At 41.0% G+C, this 22,612-nt stretch overlaps 1 protein-coding gene across 1 annotated transcript in view; it reads right to left on the reverse strand.

Moving 5' to 3' along the window:
* LOC311501162 (uncharacterized protein) overlaps nt 1–21,734 on the reverse strand; it is a 50,287-nt gene extending 28,553 nt beyond the window's left edge. Inside the window, exons 1-4 of the mRNA XM_084562847.1 lie at nt 20,890–21,734; nt 20,546–20,732; nt 20,088–20,215; nt 18,122–19,814 (exon numbers count right to left, since the gene is read on the reverse strand). Coding sequence (XP_084418973.1) covers nt 19,518–19,814; nt 20,088–20,215; nt 20,546–20,732; nt 20,890–21,120 — 843 coding nt within the window. The 5' untranslated portion in view covers nt 21,121–21,734 and the 3' untranslated portion in view covers nt 18,122–19,517. The remainder of the gene's footprint in view (nt 1–18,121; nt 19,815–20,087; nt 20,216–20,545; nt 20,733–20,889) is intronic.
* Nucleotides 21,735–22,612: the final 878 nt, after the last annotated feature.

The following is a 22,612-nucleotide window of genomic DNA, read 5'->3' on the forward strand; positions in this document are numbered from 1 at the left end:
TAAATATTTGAAGGTCTGGCCCTTAGGTTAACACTGTTTGCAGGGTGTTGCCACATGGAAACAATGACTTTCAATTTTACTATAGGCTGTAAAATAAAATCCATGTCATCATAGTTTTATTTTGGAAAAGGGATGGGTTTGCTGTTTGTGTGAATGAGAGATGGGGCAATTCCGCTCATATACCTGTGAAGTAGCAAGTCTGTACACCTGACATTGACGTTCTAGCTGTGGGAATATGTTCATATCATTTACAGAGGGACTTTACCATTGTTATCTTTGTTGGTGTATACATCCCTCCCTCAGCGGAGCATGTGACACTATCCACGCCACTGTTGCTATGCAAGGCCCTCATCATTTCTGGGGATTTTAATCATGTCACCTTGTACACTGTTTTTGCCCTCTTTCCACCAGTTTGTTCATTGTACAACCCGGCAAAATGAAACTCACACTACTGTATGCTAATACGCTAATACAAAGGATGCATTCACTGCCACTGTTCCGCCCTGGCTGGGATGGTCAGATCACAACCTGGTGCTGTTAACACCAGAGTATGTTCCTGCAGCAAAGAGGCACCCTGTCTCCACAAGGACATTAAGAGGTGGAGACAGGAAGCCAGCGACATTCTGCAGGACTGCTTTGAGACCACCAACTGGGATGTGCTCTGCCAGCCCCATGGGAATGACATACAAAGCATGATGGGCTGCATCATGGACCATATCAACTTTTGTGAGGATACAGTGATCCCTACAAGGGCTGTCTGCTGTTATCCTAACAATAAGCCCTGGATCACCAGCCAGCTGAAGGATCTGCTGAACCAGAAGAAGCAGGCCTTCCGATCTGGAGATAAGGATGAGTTGACAACTCAAGGTGAAGCTGAGGGAGTGTAACAGGTGGTTTATGGTTCTGCTTCAATTTAGCTAGCTATGGCGACAGCCCAGACACTGTCCTGCCACCTGCAGAGGTTCTCTGATGACTCTGCAGTGGTTAGGTGTATTAGAGACAGGAGGTTGAGTATAGGACACTGATCAGAGACTTTGGGGAGTGATCTCAGGCAAGCCACCTCCTCAATGTAGACAAGACCAAGGATCTGGTCCTTGACTTCAGGAGGAAGAGGACACCAGCGGAGCCCATCGCCATCCAGGGCCTGGAGGTGTTGGTAGTGGACCACTATAAGTACCTGGGAGTCCAACAGTGATGCTGTGTACAAGGGGGGCCTGAGTAGACTCTACTTCCTCAGGAAGCTCAGGTCTTTTAATGTATGCAGCAAGTTGCTGGAGACTTTTGTAACAGTATGTTGTTGGGGGAACAGTACCAACAAAAGGGACATCAATAGGATTGACAAATAGATCCGAAAGGCTGATCACATGATTGGCAGAGAGTTGAAGACATTTGTGTGAGTGAGGGACATGAGGACACTGGACAAACTGAGCTTTAGTAATACATATATGAAGAGATGTCTTATGGCTTTTAGATCTAGCATGAAGTAGATGGATGTTGGATAAAAATGATCTGATAAGACAAATGAGTTTACAGAGAAACAATAGGATCAAGTGTTTACATGGTAATTAGGAGCTGATACACTGATCAGGCATAACATTATGACCACCTTCCTAATATTGTGTAGGTCTCCCTTGTGCCTCCAAAACAGTTGTGACTCATCAGAGAATGGACATGGGCCTTTTGAGGGTGTCCTGTGATGTATAGCAACAAAATGTTGTTAGTGGGGGGCTTTGGGTCCTATGGGTTGAGAGGAGGGACCTCTGTGGATCAGAGACCACAGATACTTGATCAGTTTGGGATCTAGTGAATTTGGAGGCCAGGTCAACACCTTGTGCTGTTTTTCATGTTTTTTGAGTTGTTCCTAAAGCGAAAACTATTAAACATTCCCATTTGAGAGACTGGAACAAGTAAATTTTGGTCATTTTGTTTTCATGTCGATTTATGAATCAGATAAAATTGATTAATTTCTAGAAAAACTTGATAAAATATGATGAACTTGAAAAATCTTCTTGGGATTTGTACTGTTCTATATATCTGTCACATCTGGATTGTAATTGATTACAGTCAAATGCATTATTGATAATCCCTGAATAACTGATGACAAATTCCACCACTTACAGACCACAGCACTGCCACCATGGTGAGACAAACTAGGTTGGAAACTAGGTGGATTTCTGACACAGGGAGAAATCTCCAAATCCGTCCACCAATCCACATGGCGGCACCCTTCCTGAGTGCTTGGAGGAGAGGCAGCAGGTGTCACATTATTAACAACCTGCAGTGGTCCGATAATACTGTGGCAATAGATTAGACAAGGCAGAGCTGGCTCTTCTTCCTGTGGTGGTTTAGGTTATTTAATGCAGCCAGTCTTAATCCCACACCCTGCAACTGAAAAGTCTGCCCAAAAACGTCCATCTGTTCCCTGCATATAGGCGTTCTCAACGTCTTAAAAAGTTTTGGGGACATTTGATGTGATTGGTTTTGAATAGCAGTCATAAGAGATTTTAAAATTTCAGCTTTTCTCTTCTCATTATTATCACCTCATTCAAGTAAACATCAATAGAATGTGTGAACAGACTGTACATTGAGCATACTGGGTATTTAACCATGGATGGTTCTCAGCAGTTTCTCTTGGTAACCAGTAGAACATGTAACAGTGCTGATAGAAAATATCTCCTCCTACACTGCCCTCTACTCCCTTCTCTCCTTTTATACTTGCATGCATAATAAATATCATTTTCATAATAGAGACGGGGAAGCCAGTGAACAGCAGAGACCAAACCAAAAGTTTTAATGAATGACATCCAAAGTACAAGTGTTTTGGCTTTTTTTTTGTTGTTGTTGCAGGAATTAGGCCAACAAACTATTTCCTGGACAAATAGGTGATGCTACAGCCACATCAGTAGCATGGCTAAAAGATGACATACCAAATCGAAGACATAAATTCAGCACACAAATGCATGTTGAAGTATTTAAGTGTTTATTCTCAGTGTATCAGCAGTAGTATAAGCAACTTAAAAATCAGATCACACAATTAAATACTAACATATTCTGTAATATGACCATACTGACCAAGAACATTTTTTTTATTTTTAATGTCATTTATTGATCCCTCATGGGGAAATTCTTTCCGTGCATTTAACTCATCCGTTTGTTCACACTCGAGTGTGTAGACTCAGAGCAGTGAGCTGTCATGTGTGCGGCACTCAGGGAGCCTCAAGGCACCTCAGACATGGACATATTGTCATGCGAACCCGTGACCTCGCGGCCCCAAAGCTGCTTTGTCGAGTAGATATCGTGAGGCTGTCTGCCACACAGGTGTCTCAATGTTCTGCTATCTGTGGTGGAAACCGACACAGACGTACATATTTACATATATACATATACATATATTGTAGAGGGAAGACTCACCAGAGTACAATATACTATGGACAGAGAGCAAGGAGTCTGATGAAGAGCAGTAAGTTGCTGCAAATATTATGGTAGTAGTATTTTATTGTATGTCTTTTCTTCTTTCAGTAGAGAACTGGATAAGAAGTGGCATTAAGATAAAGACTGAATTCACACAATGCCCACATCTGACTGGTAGCTACATGTCGATTGCGGAAAGCAGAGAGAAAATTGCAACCACCCTAAAATCATTTTGCTTCAGTTGTATTCAACATAATAATGTTTATCTCTATGAAATGTACTGATGCCAATGTTAATGTGACACTAAAAGGCAATTTAGTATTTTTGCTTGGCTGGTGGATTGTGTCATTCATCAGTTAAAGTTCATTTCAGTCAGTGCTCATGACACTGTCCTCCTCTGTGAAGTTGCCAATGAGCTGGCAGAGAAGACGGAGAGCATCAGGGGAAAGTGGAGGCTAGAAAGTGAGCTGCAAAAGCCTGAAATGTCACCAGTCAGACATGCAATCATCCAGCTATTGTTATTGATCAACCACAATATGAATTCCCTGGGACTGATTGAGTGTAGCTGGAGGTGGAGGGTTAGAGTTAGCTCATACCTGAACTTCAAAACTGACTCTTCACGAGTCCATGAGCTTTATACTGGTCTGCCAGCAGTGTAGTTCTTTTGCACGAACATCATCACCTCATAATTCTACACGTTGTGTATAGCAGCGACTCTGCAATGTGCAAAGCAGTGCAGGTTGCACAAAAGTTTTAATTTCTTTAGGTGCTGTGTTTGCAGCTGCTTAAACAAGCCGAAAACCAATTAGCCTAATTGTGGATGTGAATTGTGAGGATAGACCCACAACCAGAGACATTTTTGGGAACAAATGACAAATGACGACATTACTGTTACTCTTCTGTCCATCACCATATAAAGTCCACCCAAACTATTTGATTGACCCAGTAGATCTTTGCTGTAGTATAATCACTTCCTAATGTAGTCACTCCAGACCATAGACCCGGGCTATTCAATTGGCCAGGTGCGGCCCCTGAGGAATTTTGTACCGGCCCTTACAGTGTCGTGTAGTTATTACATATGGATAGTCTAATACAGCGCATGACTATGGATAACTGTACATTCTCTCATGCAGTAGGAGATGGTATACACACATTTAAGTCGGACCTATATTTTGAGGGACCGCACATGATCAATCAAAGTCGCCGTGCAACGCTTTGAGCGCTGACTGTATATACGCCTGGGTTCAGTAGTTGTCCATATGAAGAGGGTTGCCAACCGTCCCTTTAAAAACAGAATCGTTCCGTATTTAGAAACAAAAGTACTCGTCCTGTATTGAGCTGAAACGGGACGCACTTTGGCCCGTATTACCGTGAGAATCAAAAACAGTGTGTAAAATGTCAGTGGAATGACTGAACAACAGTACGCTTTATATGAACATTTACGGTAAACTTATTCCCAGGCCGTCTCCTGCTCTGACAGCGGGAATCCCGCACATCTCATTGGTCGAGGTACTGTTGTTTGCGAAGAAGATACCGGAAGACAACAAAGCAAACAACTTTTAGTCGGTTCGGCTGGCCCTGCCAATGAGGTGTCCCTTATTTATTTTTCAGGGAGCTGGCAACCATTTGTGCACATGTTGTTCTGCATTTACAAAGCAGAATACATTGACTCCTTCAGTATATTGTTGTAATTTCTTTATTTGTTACCGTGATTACTTTTATTCTCTGGCCCCTTAGTTTGCCTCAGTTTCATGAGCTGGCCCCAATTCCCAATTAATTGAATGTCCCTGCCATAGACTGTAAAGATGGATGACAGAACAGCTCCTCAAAAGTGAAGCCAAAGCAAGTAGAGCTCCCCCTGGTGTCCGACTGCATAGGTCATAAGTTCCACCCCCTCCTTTGTAGTGGATGGGACTTGGGCCAAACTAAGACACTAAAATACACGCCAAATGATGTTTTTTCAAGGACAGTTTCTGTCATTTTAGGTAGTCAATATAATGCTGATGCATCCATTTTTCTGATAAGTTTTATTTTAGATAGCTATTTGATGCTATAGAAACAGGATGCATCATCATCTGAGGATCATGATGACTACAAGTTGCCATAGTAGGGCCATGAGAGTTGGAAAAACATGAATAAATAAATAAGTACAATATAATCCAACGTTTCTTTGTAATTAGTGGAGGTAGAGCAGAGTGCAGTATTCATTTAAACAAAAACGTGAGTGAGTCTGGTGGAAGTGTGGGTGGGCCATCGATATCGCGGCTCCAAACTCGCAAGATGGCGCCACCCATTTACCCGGGAAAACGTCGTCAGTTCGGCCATTGCAAGGAAGTGGGGACCTGTTTTTATACAGTCTATGCTCCAGACCAACCTTCCCAAACTGAAATTTTGTAGGGAAGTCTGGGCTGGGCTATCCTCTTTCTAGTGTCTTTCCTGAAACAATCAAGGTGCTAAAGGAGCAACGTTTAGTGCAATTCCTGGAGTTTTCAGAGATGCAAATACACACAATGAATAACGGAAGATCACAAATTTTCCAGTGTGGCAGCAGTTGCTGTGTATGAAGAGTAGGTTGTCCACGAACCAGAAGGTCTAGATGTTCCTGAGAAAGACACTGAACACCGAGTCAATCCCGGTGCCTGGCACTGGTGTGTGAATGAATGGGTAGATTACAGTCATTGTGACTGTGAAGTGCTTTCAGTATCAATAAGTAGAACAGCACTTTAATATAAATACAAGACCATTTCCAAGGCAGAGACCGAAAATGATGATCAGTAGTTAAGAAACTATCATTTAGTGTTGAAGGAATGAAGTGGCTGTCTTCTGAAACATGTGCATGCTCAATTTTAATTCTACTATAAGGACATCAGGCCAATTCCTGCTGTGCCACGATACTCAACGTAAACATGAGTTGTTTAAATTTTTAACAAACAACCAACGCATTCAGTCTCTTGAGAGGACAGCCTGCTTTTCATGTTCTTTTTGACAGAAGTGGATTTTTTCCAAATGCAGAAGTGAATCTGGAACAAGATCAGAGTCAGACTGAACTCCTCAGCGGATCTGACTGGCAAGTTGATAGAAAAAAATCATTCAATAGCAAAAAACAAAATGATAAAAACTCTTGTTGATGTACTGTAGTGACAGATCTACCATCCCACCTGATGTTTGAATAACGGATGTCAGAAATTTAACAAAGACAGTGTGCCACACAGTTGAATAAGATCCCTTCCAATAGGAAACATGCTGCCTGAAAATGCTTATTTGCTGTGCGCCAAATCTCTGAGGTCCCTGGAGGCTTCTTCCACACTGTAACCTATTTTGCCATGTGTAGTAAGTCTTCAGTACACATGCTTTTGACGCTTGTGTTTTTTCATCGACATAAAGAAGAAAATGTCTAGCCCTCTGGTGTAAAACAGCTGTATAAAAGATCCCATGATGAAAAAACACTGAACGTAAAGAATCATAAGAATCATGATGGATATTTTATGTCACCAGAAATGCAAACAGACTGGCCTCCCACACCTTCCCTGGTGCTCATGATTAATAGCACACATTGCCTTTTGGATGGGGAACTTCCTTGACATAACACATTAATACTGGCGCCTGTTTTACATTCTCATCCTGGCTGCATCGAGCTATCAGTGGAAGTGCAGGAAAAACATTTGTCTGCATGCAAAATGGCCAAAATAAAGATATAAAAAAGAGTTAAGCAGGAGGGAGAATATGCCAGTATCGTGGGAACACGTATTCCATAATGACAAACATGCAAATGAACTAACCGTTCCACTGCATCAGTGGCATCCAACATCCTGCACTTTGTCAATGATTAAATGCACAGACATCTTATTTTGGAACATGCCTTGCAATGCACATCAATAATTAAACTGCTTCACATTCTCCAAATGTAAAGAAATTACATTTGAGCCCGTGCACAATGGGTTTTCCATTCGAGAGTAAACATGAAAAAATTAATTTCAGGGGAGGCTGGAGCTGCAGCTACGTCTACCTGAGCTTGGTTTTACCGCACAAGGAGATTTGATTCCAATCTGAAAATCATCAGCTGCCTGGTACTGGGCTGGGAAGAGCCATTGGCTTGTACAGAGTGTGCCCCCTGTTCCTCATATCATGTGTGGATCAGATACTTTTGTATTACCATATTGATGTATTTTGTTCTTCCTGTATCGTGACTATAGTGCAGAGAGAGAATAAAATATCATCTAAAATTTTAAAGGTCCAGATATCATGATTTTTTCATAACACCTGGCTTAGAGGGGAAAATGTGAGTATTATGAAAGCAAAATGTAACAAAGAGCAATAGAAAGGAATGAATATTAATTAGTCATGACTTTTAAGTGTGTGTTCACTGAAGCTTGTTCACTGGATCTTTGTGAAGCCAAGAGGCGGTAGTGAGTTTAAGTACATTATTATTATGTGTTAACTCAAACTTTAGTTCTCAGATATGGAGAACATTAATTCAACATTTAAGCCACCATTAACTCAAAGGTATAAACACAGCATTTGTTGGCTTGTAAATTCAACATTCAAACCTCATCATACATTTCTCACCCTGAGTTGGTGATGATGGCATTCTATCTCCAATGTGGATCTACCGTAAATACAGAGCTGCAACATCAGAATGAAATCCAGGCTGTGTAAAGGTGGAGGTTGGCCTTTTCATGTTGAAAAATCAAACCCCAGGAGGTTTGCCTGCTTTGTCGGTCCGAAAAGTCATGGTCTGAAAATAAAAAAATTCAATTAAAAAAAACATTTTTTTACTCAAGTTTATTCTGGCGATCGTGTCAACAGAGCGTTTCTGACTCACTATATAGGATCTATAGTAGCTCAGATTTTATTTACTATTTCTGTGGTTTCAAACCTTTTTACGTCAGACTTACCATCACCTCAGTCCTGGCTGCCTGAGGCTGAAGTTCACCTTGACTGACACCGCCTGTCGCGCTCCTAATGCGTTTGTGTGAACAGATTTCAAACACCTTGTTATTTTATTCAATAAGTGCACAGCTGGGTGGTTCTTTCTAATTCACTCGTTTAATGTATCAATTAGTTTTAGCTATGCATCTTATTTCAACCACTCCTTCATGCTTAGATGTTTTGGCCTTTTGTCCATCGCTCACTGATGAAGTTCAACCATTTATTCAGTTATTTTAGCTATTTTAGCTAGCAAAATCACTGGCTATGAATATTTTATTTTATATACTGATCAGCTAAATTTGGCACTGTTAATTGAATGTATGTATCTTTCAATGTATCAATAACACAAGTGTGTGCATGTTTGGATGTGCAGTACTTAGCTTAGCTACTGGTTGGCTCTTCTTCTTCAACCACCTACTGCATCTATTACTTTGATTTATTTCATCTGTTTATCCATTACCTCAATCTTAACTGAGCCTTTCATCAAGTTCTCTTAGCTCTGTATTCTGGCTGAATGATTGACCATGTAACACTACAGTTCATGCACCTACTGTTAGTATGATTGGGGAACTCACATCATCTGCACTCGCTGCTGTGCCTTGCTTTATGATTTATATTTATGACGCCACCTGATAGCACCATGTAGTCCACTGATAGGCAGATGGAGCTTCTCTACTCTTTATAATGCTGCATCAAAAGCTGCCTATCGTGTGAAGGCAGTATAAGGACAACTGGCATCTTCCTCTTTGCACAAACAGCACATTCAGTGCACTCATACTTGCACGCACTCTTTCTCTCTCATGTGCATCTCTCTCTCTCTGCCTCAGTCTGAGTGACTGAAGGGATCAGGAAGGAGGACTGGAAATGTTCACCAAAATGATCCCAAACCAGACCAAATTATCTGGTGAACAACTCAAATTTTACCCACAACATAAATATATTTTTTCTCATTTGTTATTCTTCGGTAGTTTTTCAGCATATTATAGTGATACCAAACTACTGTGGTTACTCTAAGTTCGAGTCCCACAGAATAAACATAAAATTAATAAAATCACAATCTCTGAGTTTTCTTTGGATGTTATTGCTCTGAACCTTCAGAGTAGATATTTCTCCAGTGTGCGGAATGCTGAATCCTGAATGTTGCAAAAGTTGCTCCTAGTTACTGGAATTATCTTATCAGTGGGACACAGGCAGTTTCAATATAATAATAATACTGTTTAATCTTCAACTTTTATTGAAGTTTGCTATCAGTGTTTTTCAAGGTTTGGCTCACAGTTGATTGTGTGACTTTTGATCAACATTCATAAGCGGCAACTCCAACATGAGCCGCTCAGTTCCACTTGGCATTGTGTGAGGTACACGGAGAAAGCCAACCCAGCTGAATAGTTAGTCTGAATAGATGTTCATTAATGTGCACTCCCCCTATCAAATAAATAACTAAATAAAATAAATAAATATAAGCAAGAGCCTGACTTACCATACATCAATCTGCCATGGAGCTCAACTGCAAGCAAGGCCTCCAAAAAGTATTTTATATCAAAGCTTCAAGTTCAGTAAAGTTGAATATTAAACCATATAACTTCCTATGAGAATCGGAACAGGTGTTGCTGCCATGGCAGAAAATCCATAGGCAGTCTCTTCTCCATGAGCCCGATGAGGGCGATGTCATCAGCAAACTTAAGAAGCTTGACAGACTCTTGAATGGAGGTACAGTTGTTCGTGTACGAGGAGAAGAGCAGAGGTGAAAGGACACAGCCTTGAGGGGAACCCATGCTGATGGTATTGGAGTCTGAGATGTGTTTTCCCAGCCTCACATGTTGCCTCCTGTCAGACAGGCAGTTTCAATATAATAATAATAATAATTAATATACAACGTTTACTATACTTTGGTATCAATCAGAATCAGAATCAGAATCAGCTTTATTGGCCAAGTATGTGTGCAGTGCGGTGCGGTGCGGCACAGTGGCTAGCACTGATGCCTCACAGCGAGAAGGTCCCGGGTTCGAATCCATGTCTCTCTGTGTTAGCCCTGCGATGGACTGGCGACCTGTCCAGGTGTACCCCCGCCTTTCGCCCAATGATAGCTGGGATAGGCTTCAGCAGACCCCCGCGACCCTTAACAGGAATAAGCAGGTACAGAAGATGAAATAATGTGTGCAGTGCACATATAGGGAATTTGACTCTGGTAACTTTCAATCAATGCTTTTTTACAGTTGATTGTGTGACTTTTGATCAACATTCATTAGCTCCATCTCCAGCATGAGCACCTCAGTTCCGCTTGGCATTGTGTGAGGTACCAACCCAGCTGACTAGTTGCCATTTAGTGGTTTAGTGGTGTAATGACAGAACAATGCTGACACATGTAAGGAGAGACGTTACTTAAACTACTCACAATAAGTTAGGGATATTGTGAGAGACTCAGTGGATGTCATACATACGGTGTTTGTTTCACTTCAGAGATTTTTGGGATAGGGAGGCAATTGTATTGGGGTGATAGACACACCTCATTTTGTGTTTTCCACATAATGGTCCCACTGTGTACAGTGTGCCTTACATATTGGGGCCAATACCAAAAAATACTAAAAGACAACCCTTTTCAATGTGGCATCAATTTCAACATTCTGTGGGTATAAAAAGCTGGTATTGTCAGTAAGTCATTCCAAGTTCATCATTCAAACAGCCTTGAACACACGACGTCACTTAACGGACGAGCAGCACCACCTGGCCATAGCGCGCCTTCGGGTCGGTGGCAGGCAGTCAGATGTTGCTCGTGAACTTGGTGTGTCTCAAAGTGTCATCAGCAGACTTGCATCAAGACACAGAACGACTGGCAGAGTTTGTGTCCACTGCTTTGGCTTGAATGCCAGACGACCGTTGCAGGTGATTCCACTGACCCCTTGACACCGCCGTGAACGTTTGCAGTGGGCACAAGATCATGTGACCTGGACAATCCAGCAGTGGTCTACCGTCCTGTTCACTGATGAGTGTCGGGTCACCTTGCACAGAAATGATGGTCGTCAGCGTTGCAGGAGAAGGCGAGGTGAGCGATATCCCGAGGTCAACATGGTCCCCAGGGTTCACTTTGGTGGAGGAGGTGCAACAGTCTGGGCAGGCATCACCAGTCAGCGCAAAACAGATTTGGTTATTGTAGATGGCTCAGTCACTGCACATTCTTACCTCAGAGACATCATAGAACCCATCATCATCCCCTAATTCCGCCAGCACACCCCCAACTTTCTGTTCATGGATGATAATGCTCCACCACATCGTGCCAGAATAGCTGGGTTTCAGTCACGTGATTATGATGACGCGGGAAGGCGGCGCGAATTCAGATGGAGGGCAGGAAGTAAAGAATGGAGAATACGTCTATGGAGGAAACCGTTGCAGAGAGTCCGTATTGTACGGATTTAGATCCCGTTTCAAGAAATAGGTACAAGGAGTTAGTTATCAGATATGTGGGACGTGACCCGTACCTCATGAAGATGAGTGAGTTTTCGGTAGGACTTAAAGATTTGCCGACAGTCGAGGCTGTTGACATCACCAACTATCTGGTCCTTCAGACGTCTTACTACACCCGACAGCAAATGAAGGCCTATAAAAGTCTGGAAGCATACAACTTTTTTGTCAGCGGGTGGGTCCACAACCTCGGTACCAAACGGCTCCACGATGATCATCGTTTGGTCTTCGCCAGGGTGAGTGTTTGTTCTTATATTGTTTTATGTGTTAAGATGCTAGCAGTAGCGGCTAAAATGTCAACAAACATGCAACACATCTTAAGGACGACATTAGCTTGACAGTATTTTATGTTTCAAGGTAAACCACTCTCAGAGATCAAGCGAAACACCTCTGAAGACTTGGATTATTGCGAAGAAGGATGGAGAAGTCATTGCAGCTCATTGTAATTGCATGGCAGGGTAAGTCATTTATGTAGGCTAGGACGTTTACCACGAGATCACACACACACACACGTACTGCTAGCATACTGCCAGTGTACTTAAGAACCAGCGGAGAGAGAGCTTTAAGGGATAATTAATGTAAAGTGCTACTCCATATTAGTATAAGTAGGCTATATTGCACATCATCAAAATGTGCTGATATAGATTGCACTTTGCCCCTGGTGTAGATTGCATTTGAGGTTTTAAAAAATGTCATATTGTATTCTATTCACAGACTATCAGAATCATGTTCTCATGTAGGGGCAGTTCTTTTTTCCATTGAAGCTGGAGTAAAAATGCGAGATACAGCTTCCTGCACAACAGAGCAGTGCAAGTGGCTGATGCCATCACATGTAAAAAAGGTAGGGTGACACGTTCACAGCAAACCAAATGTGGGACAGAGAATGTTATTTTTTGGACACAGTGTAACAGTAGGCTAAATTATGATGTTAATATATTAATGTTTATATTGTGCCCCTTTGGTTATGTCTTTGCTCTGGTTAATTCATCAGGACACAATATACAGTAGACAAGTAGATTGCGTGTCTTCGTCTACATTTCATCTTCTTTGAGGGGATTTCATTATATTCCATCATACCTAATGTCGGAGATTATTCAAGTATTTTTATTCTATTCGATCCTATTTTCTGCCTAAATCTGTGTAGCTTGTGACATTGTGGTCAGTCACAATTTCCCTATTGGCCAAAGAGGAGCTAATACAGCAAAGACCCACATAAACACAGTTTGGCATCTCAATCCTGTGATGATAGCCCTACCTGTTTTCCCTACAGCCATTGGATAAACGCCAGATTAATACTGCATATAGATAGATATGTTATGGAATATAATGATCTTCTTTGTGTGAACTTATTTTCAGATTCCTGCTGCTCCAGTAGCTCTGATTGACTTCTCCTCTGCAAAATCCAAAAAACAAAAGCTTGACTGTTCCATTGATGGCAGGACAACTGAAAACAAGGTTGGGAAATCACTTCCATGCCCAAGAGTGAAGAAAGGGTCAGAAACATATGCTAGTTTTTTTGAGACCTTAAGCAAAAACTGTCCAAGGAGTGCAGCACTGATGGCTAGGGAACCTTACCACAAAGAATTCATCCCCAAATCTAGCATGCTTCCTAAAACTGTTCTTGAATACAGAACACCAGAGACCCTACAGCTATCCCCCACAGAGCTTGGAAAGCTATGCCATGATTTCCAGCTAGAAGAGCTCACCCTGTCCCAGGTCCAGGCTGTAGAGAGGGCAACTCGAAGTCAGAGTGCAAGCAGGATTTGGTTTAGGCAAAGAGCTGGGCGCATAACTGCCTCTAAGCTGAAACAAGTTATTAAGACCAACCCCCAGCAACTATCCAAGAGCTTGATCAAGGCCATATGCTACCCAGAAGCATATAGGTTCACCACAGCCGCTACAAGGTATGTAGGGTTTGAATTAGGGTAAGGCAGAGGTAAGGTTTGGGGTATGAGGCTGTCCACATTAAGAACTGTAACTAAAAAGTTTTCTATGACGTGGGAGGAGAGTCCATACCACAACTATAAAGCTGTGGTCCATACATCTACTATAGACCTTCTTCAGTTAGAACAAATGTTTACTGTTTTAGTAGGTAATTAATGGTATGGACAGCCCTGAAGGGTCAACATTAGTTATAGGGTTATAAGGCTAGGGTTATGCAGGAGTAGAACTAAGTATAGGGGTTAGGGTAATGGCATTTAAATCACTGAACTGGCTCTACACATCCAATACTAAGTAATAATTTCCTTTTCATGTTTTGCATGTGTACCGTGTACAGTTATGGATGCAAACATGAAGCACAAGCCAGAGGAGCGTATGAGAAGCTGATGGGTCGGGAGCATGCAGGTTTCTCCTGTATGGACAGTGGTCTCTGGCTGGACCCCAAGTGGCCATACATGGGGTCCTCCCCTGATGGGATTGTCGCTTGTGACTGTCACGGAACTGGCATCTGCGAGGTTAAGGTGATATTACAGTCTCTGTTGTAGTAAAGTCCCTAAATCTCGAGTCTGAATAGAGTCTCAAGTCCTCAACTGAGCAAAAAGGCAGAAAATATCTTTGCTAATCCATTGTTCACATGTCGTTCTCACTGTGATTTCAGTGCCCACACTCTCACCAAGGTGAAGCCAATCTGCGTTTGTGTGCTGGGAGAAAGGGCTTCTGCCTCATCAGTGATGGGGATAAGGTCACGCTGGACCGGAGTCACGACTACTACTACCAAGTTCAGGCACAGCTTCACCTTGTAGATGCTGAGTACTGTGACTTTGTTGTGTGGAACCGCAATGACATTTTTGATGAAAGGATTTTGCCTGATCTTGAACTTTGGGATGATGTGATTCCTAAAATTGAGGGCTTTTTTAGAAACAGTATACTTCCAGAAATACTGGGACAGCAAGTTACAAACGTACATGTGTAATGTGATGAAAGAATGGATACTGGAAAGATTAAATGCCATTGAGAAGACAGAATACATGGTGGTTTATTTACAAGATTAGATTTTTCAACAATTGTTATAATAACTACAAGAACATAGAGTGCAATAATACATTGGAATCCTTTTCATTATATACATACATATATATATATATATATATGTATATATACATACATATATATACATACATATATATACATACATACATACATACATACATATATATACATACATATGTATGTATATATATATATATACATATATATATATCGCCAGTACAATTGGACTAGTAGATAAAAATAATATAAAATTAGATTTAAAAACATTTACATTACTGATGTGTGTCAAGGCTCAGGTACTGGACTGACTGAGTGTCCCTCCCTCCCTCCCTCTCTTCCCCTCCTCCTTACTCCAATGGGACGACAGACTCCGAAAGATTAGACAAGACACAGCAAATAACCCCAATCTTGTCAATCAATGCTAGTGCCTCACCTGGTTTTGTTGCCATGTGCTCTATGGGCATAGCCCTGCTTTGCAGAATCTGATATTTTCTTCTGACTAAACCGATGACTCTCTCAACATGAATACGCAAGTTGGCTATTTTTCTAGTTTCTGCCACCTCATACGCTGACAGCTGTTTTCTCCCCTTGGTAAATGCAGGTATCTGTAGTGAAGCACAGTAAAATCCCACACTATCGCCAATATTGAACCCACGGTCTGCTAGGACAATATCTCCAGGTAACAGGTTTTTTAGGAGGCCACTCTCTATTGTGATCTGTTTATCGCTGACTCTCCCTCCCCAGGCACAAGATATGTAAGTGACATAGCCTTGGGGTGCAACACCAATCAGAAATTTTACAGTATGGTGATGCTTGTAGTTTGACCACGTTTGTGCTTGGGCTAGTAAATTAGAGGGCTTCTCAATAAAAACTTCAAAGCAGTCAACTATCGCAGCAACTTTACATCCAAATGCCTGTCTGAATCCCATTGGCATTGTAGCTTGAAGTACATGTCGCTCTGGCCACTCAATTTGAAATTCTAACCTTTCATGAAGTATGTCAATTATTTTATGCCAAACTCTAGAAGCAGTGGGCAGAGAGATCTTGAACCTGAAAGCTAAATCTTTCAGTGGGAGATTTAGTCGCAGCCTCAGCAAAACTAAAATTAACTGTTCAAACTTTGACAGCACAGACATAGGACCACAGGTGATGTAGGGTTTGCACAGCTCAAAAATCTGAATTAAAACTAAGAAGTTGGGGAGCCCCGTGTAGAACTTTGTCTTATCTTCATTTTTTTCAAAGGACTCCTGGTTGAACTGTGTGTCCAGTGCTTTGGCTCGAAGATCTCCAAGCTCTGTTGTGTTCTGTCTCAGAACATCCTCCATCTTCTCAATGTCATCCATCGTTAGGTCAGTCTGGCATCCGGCATCTGCATAGCCTGCAATATAGCAGTGGGGAGCATAATTAGTTACTTCATGAATATGAATTATGTGGATTGTTGTGAAGTTATCTTTTTGACAACCTTTTTACAAACATGCAAGTTCTCTGGCCCAATTATACAGGGTGATTTTCTGACTCACATTTGTAACATTTAATAATAATGCTGGTTACACATCAGTACAGTAATTTACCTTGATCATTTAATGTCCCATTCCCGCTGATGCCCTCTGATTGTGGGTTGTTGTCAGCTGGCTGCTTCGGTTCGGAGCAGTCAGCTGTCTGCGTTAGATCCGGGCTCTCAGCTGTCTGTTGGAGATCCAACATAGCCTCTGCACATTCCGACTGTCTTTGTTGGTCTTCCTTGAGCTTCATCCTCTGCTCTCGTTGAAGAGATGCCTCTGATTTGGGCTTAGTTTTTTGGTAACCGAGGTTGACCGTCGGAGCCCAGTCTACCGACTCAACGTCACCCAAAGAGCTAGGGCAGCCTAAAAAGTCCCAATGAAGTCCATATTAGACTACCGGTAACTGTATAATCATTACTAAGTAAATGAGCATTTAACGACAACCTAATGCTATATAAACACAGCCACAAAAACCAAGTTAGCTAGCTAACATAACTTACCTCCGACGAAGTGGTCGCTGCAGACACGGGCATTAGCAGACTCTGCTCCTCTGGACTGCAGACGTACGTTCAAAATCCATTTTTTACGGCGTTGTTCTGTGAGCTTTCTACATTTCTCACCTTTATGAACGACAATCTTTGGTACTCTATAAAACCCCTTTCCTTTTTCTCGGTTAGAACGATTGGAGCAGCCGTAAACTACACAAAACATAGGCATTTTCAGACGGCAGATCCTCAGCTACTTCACTTCCTGCCCTCCGTCTGAATTTCGCGCGCTCGCGACGCAGCATCGTGACGTCATGTGAAACCAAGCTATTGTCACAGCTCGACTTCAGGAAGTCGGAGTGCCTCATATGGTATGGCCAGCAATGTCCCCTGACCTGAACCCCATAGAGCACGTCTGGGACCAGCTGAAGCAGAGACTGGATGATCGTACCCCACCCCCACGTGACCTGTCAGAACTGCGTGGAGCACTTGTGGAAGAGTGGAACGCATTGCCTCAGAACAACATCATGAGGCTAGTGAGGAGCATGAGACGTCGCTGTCAAGCTGTCATTGTGGCAAATGGTGGAAACATCCCCTACTGACATTGTCAATTTTTGTTATTTGGGGCAATCCTTGTTATTGTCTAAATTTTTGGGGTAATAAATAGGGATGGCTCGATCCAACTTTTTCATGTCCGATACCGATACCGATACTGCAACTTGGAGTATCTGCCGATACCGATATCAGTCCGATACCTTCTTTTCTCCTCTGTTAAGTTGTTTATGATACATATAGTTTGTATAGATGTACTTTGCTTAACATGGACATCTAAAAACACCATGTTCAAACTGTGCAACAAATATTCTGCTCCCCTAAGGGAAGAAATAAAATAGCCCACGATGTGCCTCAAGCCATAAGCACTTTATTTAAACTTCAAATCAGTGCAAACTGCAAACTTGAATGTTTCTTCTTTCACATGTAACCTCTGGGGTTGAACTCTGTGTAAAACACCCATATCAAACTAGATATAGAATGGACTCAGTTCCAATGTTCCATTGAAGACTATAGGACAGGGGTGCCCACACTTTTCTGGCTTGCGAGCTGCTTTTACAATGACCAAGTCAAAGTGATCTACCTATCTTAAGTCATATTGATTGGTGCAACAGTGTTAAAAGCTCTATCCATCTTTGTTTTTATCTTTATCGAGAAAAATTGGTGCACTGCACCTTTAGAAAAATAGCTCTGTCTCTTTAAGAAAGACGGTAGTCTTGAGTTGTGGTTGAAGTTGTGCGTGGCTGTGGATGTGTGCCGCTGAACTGAGGGTATGTTGCAAATATAAAGTAAAACTAGAAAATTCCCGCAGGAAATTTTGAGAGTGACTCGAGGGCTGCTGCCGGGGTTATTAAAAAAAGAAAAGGAAAAAGATGTTAGCATTACCAATACTAATGTTGGCATTACCATTTGCCACGCTAACGCGCGGCGCTGACGCACTAAACTACACAGTAAATTTTGCAGTGTTAAAGTAACACTTAAAGAGTTAAATTTAACACCATTTCCGAGTGTATTTGGTCCAACTCGGAATTAGTGTTAAATTAACTCTTACCATAGTGTTTAGAATTTAGAGTTAAATTAACTCTAAATAGAGTAAAAATTTAACACTCGCTTACACTGAATAGTGTTATTGAAATTTTACACCAAAGGTTAAATAACACTGAAGAGTGTAAATATTATTCTTGGTAGAGTTGATAATTCACTCTTCTATGGTGTCAAATCAATTCTGATTGAGTTCCATTCCAGTACAGATTAACACTCTAATAAGTGTTGATATTACACACTACTGTGTTGATAATTTACTCTCTTGCAGTGAAAAACAAGCTCTTATAGAGTAAAATTCTAACACTGTATAGTGTGAATGAAATTTGACACCATTTCTGAAAATAAATCTTAGCAGTGTTAATTTTACACTTTTGTAGTGTCAACTTACATGCAACACCATTAAGTGAGTAAAAATCACAAGTTTCCACAAAATAATGCATTTAAGAACTTTATTAGCAGCTCTCAACTATGTCAGGCTGAAATATCATCTCATCAAAACATCTCATGTAGAATACAAATCTACATTTAAAACATTGACCTTAAGTCTGCATAAAATGACAATATGGAACAACATAGAAAGAAGAATCTGTCGTTCCATACTTCAATTGTACATCAAATGGTCTGAAGTAACGCAGCTCATTTATGTTCAACATCTTTAGAACCCTGTCAGGATGCAGCCTGACCTCTGTTTCCTGTGGAGATAAGCACTGTAAAGCTGCATCTTTAGCTTGACTATGAATCTCAGAACACACTTCTTCCATAGAGGAAACAAAACTATTTACAGCAGATTGACTTAATCCGGCTGCCTTGAGTTGTGCAACAGCAGAAGCACACATATCTAGAGTGCTCCTATTGGAGTTTCTCAACAGTTCAGATGTTGTGGTTACCTCATCTTTGTTACCCGTCAGCGATGTTGTGGCTGTCTCATCTACATTAGCTGTCACCACCTCTCCTGTGCTCAAATTAACATCAGTGTCAACCTCCTGGTCAATATACTCAGTGTGTTTGGTGTTTAAATGTTTCCTAAAACCAGAAAATGTACCAAACACACATCCACATCCAGTCTGGGCACATTTAAGCCTGAGATTTTTTCCAGGTAAGTAACCATGAACTAATCGTAAATGCCTAACAAGCATATTTGAACTTGTTAACTCAGCCTGACAAACAAAACACTGACCTTGCCGACATCAATGTTGTACACTGTGGTTTGGATAAAAGTGTACATGTTGTGGAGCATGCTGTTGTATGATGTGCCAAACACAAAATGAGCCTTAAACAGTTCATCAAAGGCACCAAGAGAAGAGGTTGACCTGCAAGGTATGGCATTCTTGTCAAGAATGATGAAGAACTGATGGATTGCATTCTTCTTAACTCCAACAGCCAGGAGATAGGGTTGAGCTCTGGTGGTGATGGCATCGAGATGCTCTTGAATGTTTGTTCCACTCTGCGAAGACAAACACATGAAGATATGATTACAATTGGACAATTGTAATACATAAAACCAAAACAAAAAGAACAGAAAAACTAAATAATAATACTTTAAGTGAGACATATTCACCACCAACTAGTTGCTTATTAGAATACACGTTAGCATCATATTGGCTGTCAGTACTCATTACAAAGCACTTTATTAATGCCTTATTGTGCATGACCATATTCTACAACTATTAGGCAATTATATAAGATTTGTCCCTCAATAACCTCCAAAAACACAAACCTTCTTGAAGACCACAAGATGCTTCTCTGCTTGGGATGCCGAAACCTTTCCTGGTCTCTTCCGACCCTGAGCAGAGGGTGGAATCAGGTGTAGCAGCAATAAAACCGACGAAAGGTCACTGTCCCAACCTGTAACAACAATCGTGTGTTCAATCTCAACACACTTCAGTTATGCGTGCTGTCAACAAAATTCAGTGGCTCTGCAATGGCAGTAGCATTTAAATAAATAAAAAAAAAAACAATAACGGAAAGATAGCAGTTTTATATCATCACAAGAAGTTATCCAAATCAAACCATGGGACAAACACTTCAGTGCTTTTGAAGTTTTGTTCAATATACTGCGTACATAATGTCCTCTTACATTTATCACACATCCAGATATGTAAATGTTTAGATATGATAATTATATATTCCAAGTATATGAGAGCAGCAGAAGAAGAACAAGAACAATTATCTCACCAAAGTCAACATCAACTTCAGTGCCATCCTCAGGAGGATCAGCTGCCAGCAAGAGTTCTTCAAGCTCACTTGTGGATAGAAGCTTTCTGCATTGTTGGATGATCTTTTTCTTGAACATGACCGGCCACCTCTCCAGAAGCTTGCTTGAGGTATCCTCTCCAAACATCAGAATGAAATCCTGTTCAACCTGGGGTGGGGTGGTGATGGGTGACAATTTCAATTATCCGACAGGCAACCAAAGTTAACGGGTGATAGTTATTGGGGTATTACTACAACGCCTGTCTACCGTCTTATAAAAACTATTCAACTGTCATAATGTTTTCAAAATAATGATAGATAATTACCAAGCCTTTGACGTCTTTAAAACGTGGAAAGTCAGACAGTATGTTGCTCGACTGCTGGGGGTCAAGGACCATGTTGCGGCGATACACAAACGTCAGTTTCATTTTCTTCTTGACAGTGTCCTCATCAGCTGAATGTTTCATCAATGAGATTGCTTCGTTGCACTCATCTTCAGTCAGGGCAGTCTCTGGATCGAACTCGGACTCTCGTCTGACAGTTGGTCCTCCAGACATGGCTTCACCAGATGATCCTTTGGCTGATTCTACATAACATGGGAAAATACAGTATTATAAATACTAATATCAAAAACAGTTTTAGAAACCTGGCAAACTTTTAAAGAGGTACTCTTTACTCTTTACACCAAAAGTATAAACTTAATTACTGACTGTACTGTGATGAAACATATCAGTGCTGGTGTTAATATTGACATTTTTTTCTTCACAACTTATGATTATTACTATTATTTTGTGCATTGAAAGTGGCTCAAAATGTCTACTGTTTTGAATCACCCTAAAATTTGCCATGCCAGCCTGTAGACAAAGTCAGAGGAATTGAAGGGTGTAGTTAGACTTCAAGAAAAATATTGTATTATTTTAAACATTATGTGCAACAAATGCAATAACTGATCTTGCGACTGTTTTGTTCCATACATTTTTCCAGTATTACCTCCAAACGACGATCGCCTGTCTTTAGCTGTGCCTCTCTGAATAGTTTTAATCCTCCAGGCCAAGTACCCAGTTCCACTCTCACCATCATAATAGTGCTCCTTGGAGGATGAAAGGATAACAAAAAAAAAGACATTCATTAATAACATTTAAAAGTGAAAACAACAGGCTCTGATAGGATTCAAAATTTTTCAATACAGCATTAAACATTACTACAACCATTACTGTGTGCAACTCACATAGCCACTCTTAGAGAATGGGTCACTGAGGTAGGGGAATAAGGTCACTATTCCTCTGGCGTACATTTCTTTCACTTGTCTGGGTGGGGATGTACTGCAAGGAGAAAGGGGTTTGCGGTTATATTCACTGGATTTAATTTCGATTTCAAATTAATCTCTAAGCAGAACACAAGGACTGTTAACAAATTACCCATTCTTTTCTGTCATGTCAGCTGCTAGTATGTTGACCATTTTTCGTCTGGTTTCATCAGTCAAGGATTTGGTTCGCCTGTATTCATTTATTACACGTTCCCCACCAGGTTTGTTGGTAAGAACAGATTCCACCAACTTGAAACACAATACAAAACAATTCAGCACATTAGGACTATATCCACTGCAAATCAGAGTTCACTTAAATGCTGGAAATAAATTCATATCATGGCTAAAGATGTCCCGATTCAATCTCGTAGATATCGGCGGAACAATCAGCAGACTACAGACAGTTTATTAATTCAGGTAAAGGCTGCACCGAAGTAACAAACACTGAAGAGCTCCATCCAGACAGTGACAAGGTTATAAGGATTACAGAGAGGATTTGTTAATTTATATTTTATTGTTAAAGATAATAATAATAAAAACAAGCATATAAATTTAATTGATTTTAATAACTTTGATGTACTTGAAGTGTACACTTTATTATAATAAAATAAAAAACTTTCAGGAGCTAAAAAACAAAAAACTTCAAGACATAATGAGATCAACAATGTCTTCCAACCACGTAAATGTCATAAGAACTTATTTATAAGAACTTACTTGCTCAGCTTCTGCATCCAACCTCTGGC

This window comes from Chelon labrosus (assembly GCF_963514085.1).
Source record: "Chelon labrosus genome assembly, chromosome: 16".
NCBI classification, from domain to species: domain Eukaryota; kingdom Metazoa; phylum Chordata; class Actinopteri; order Mugiliformes; family Mugilidae; genus Chelon; species Chelon labrosus.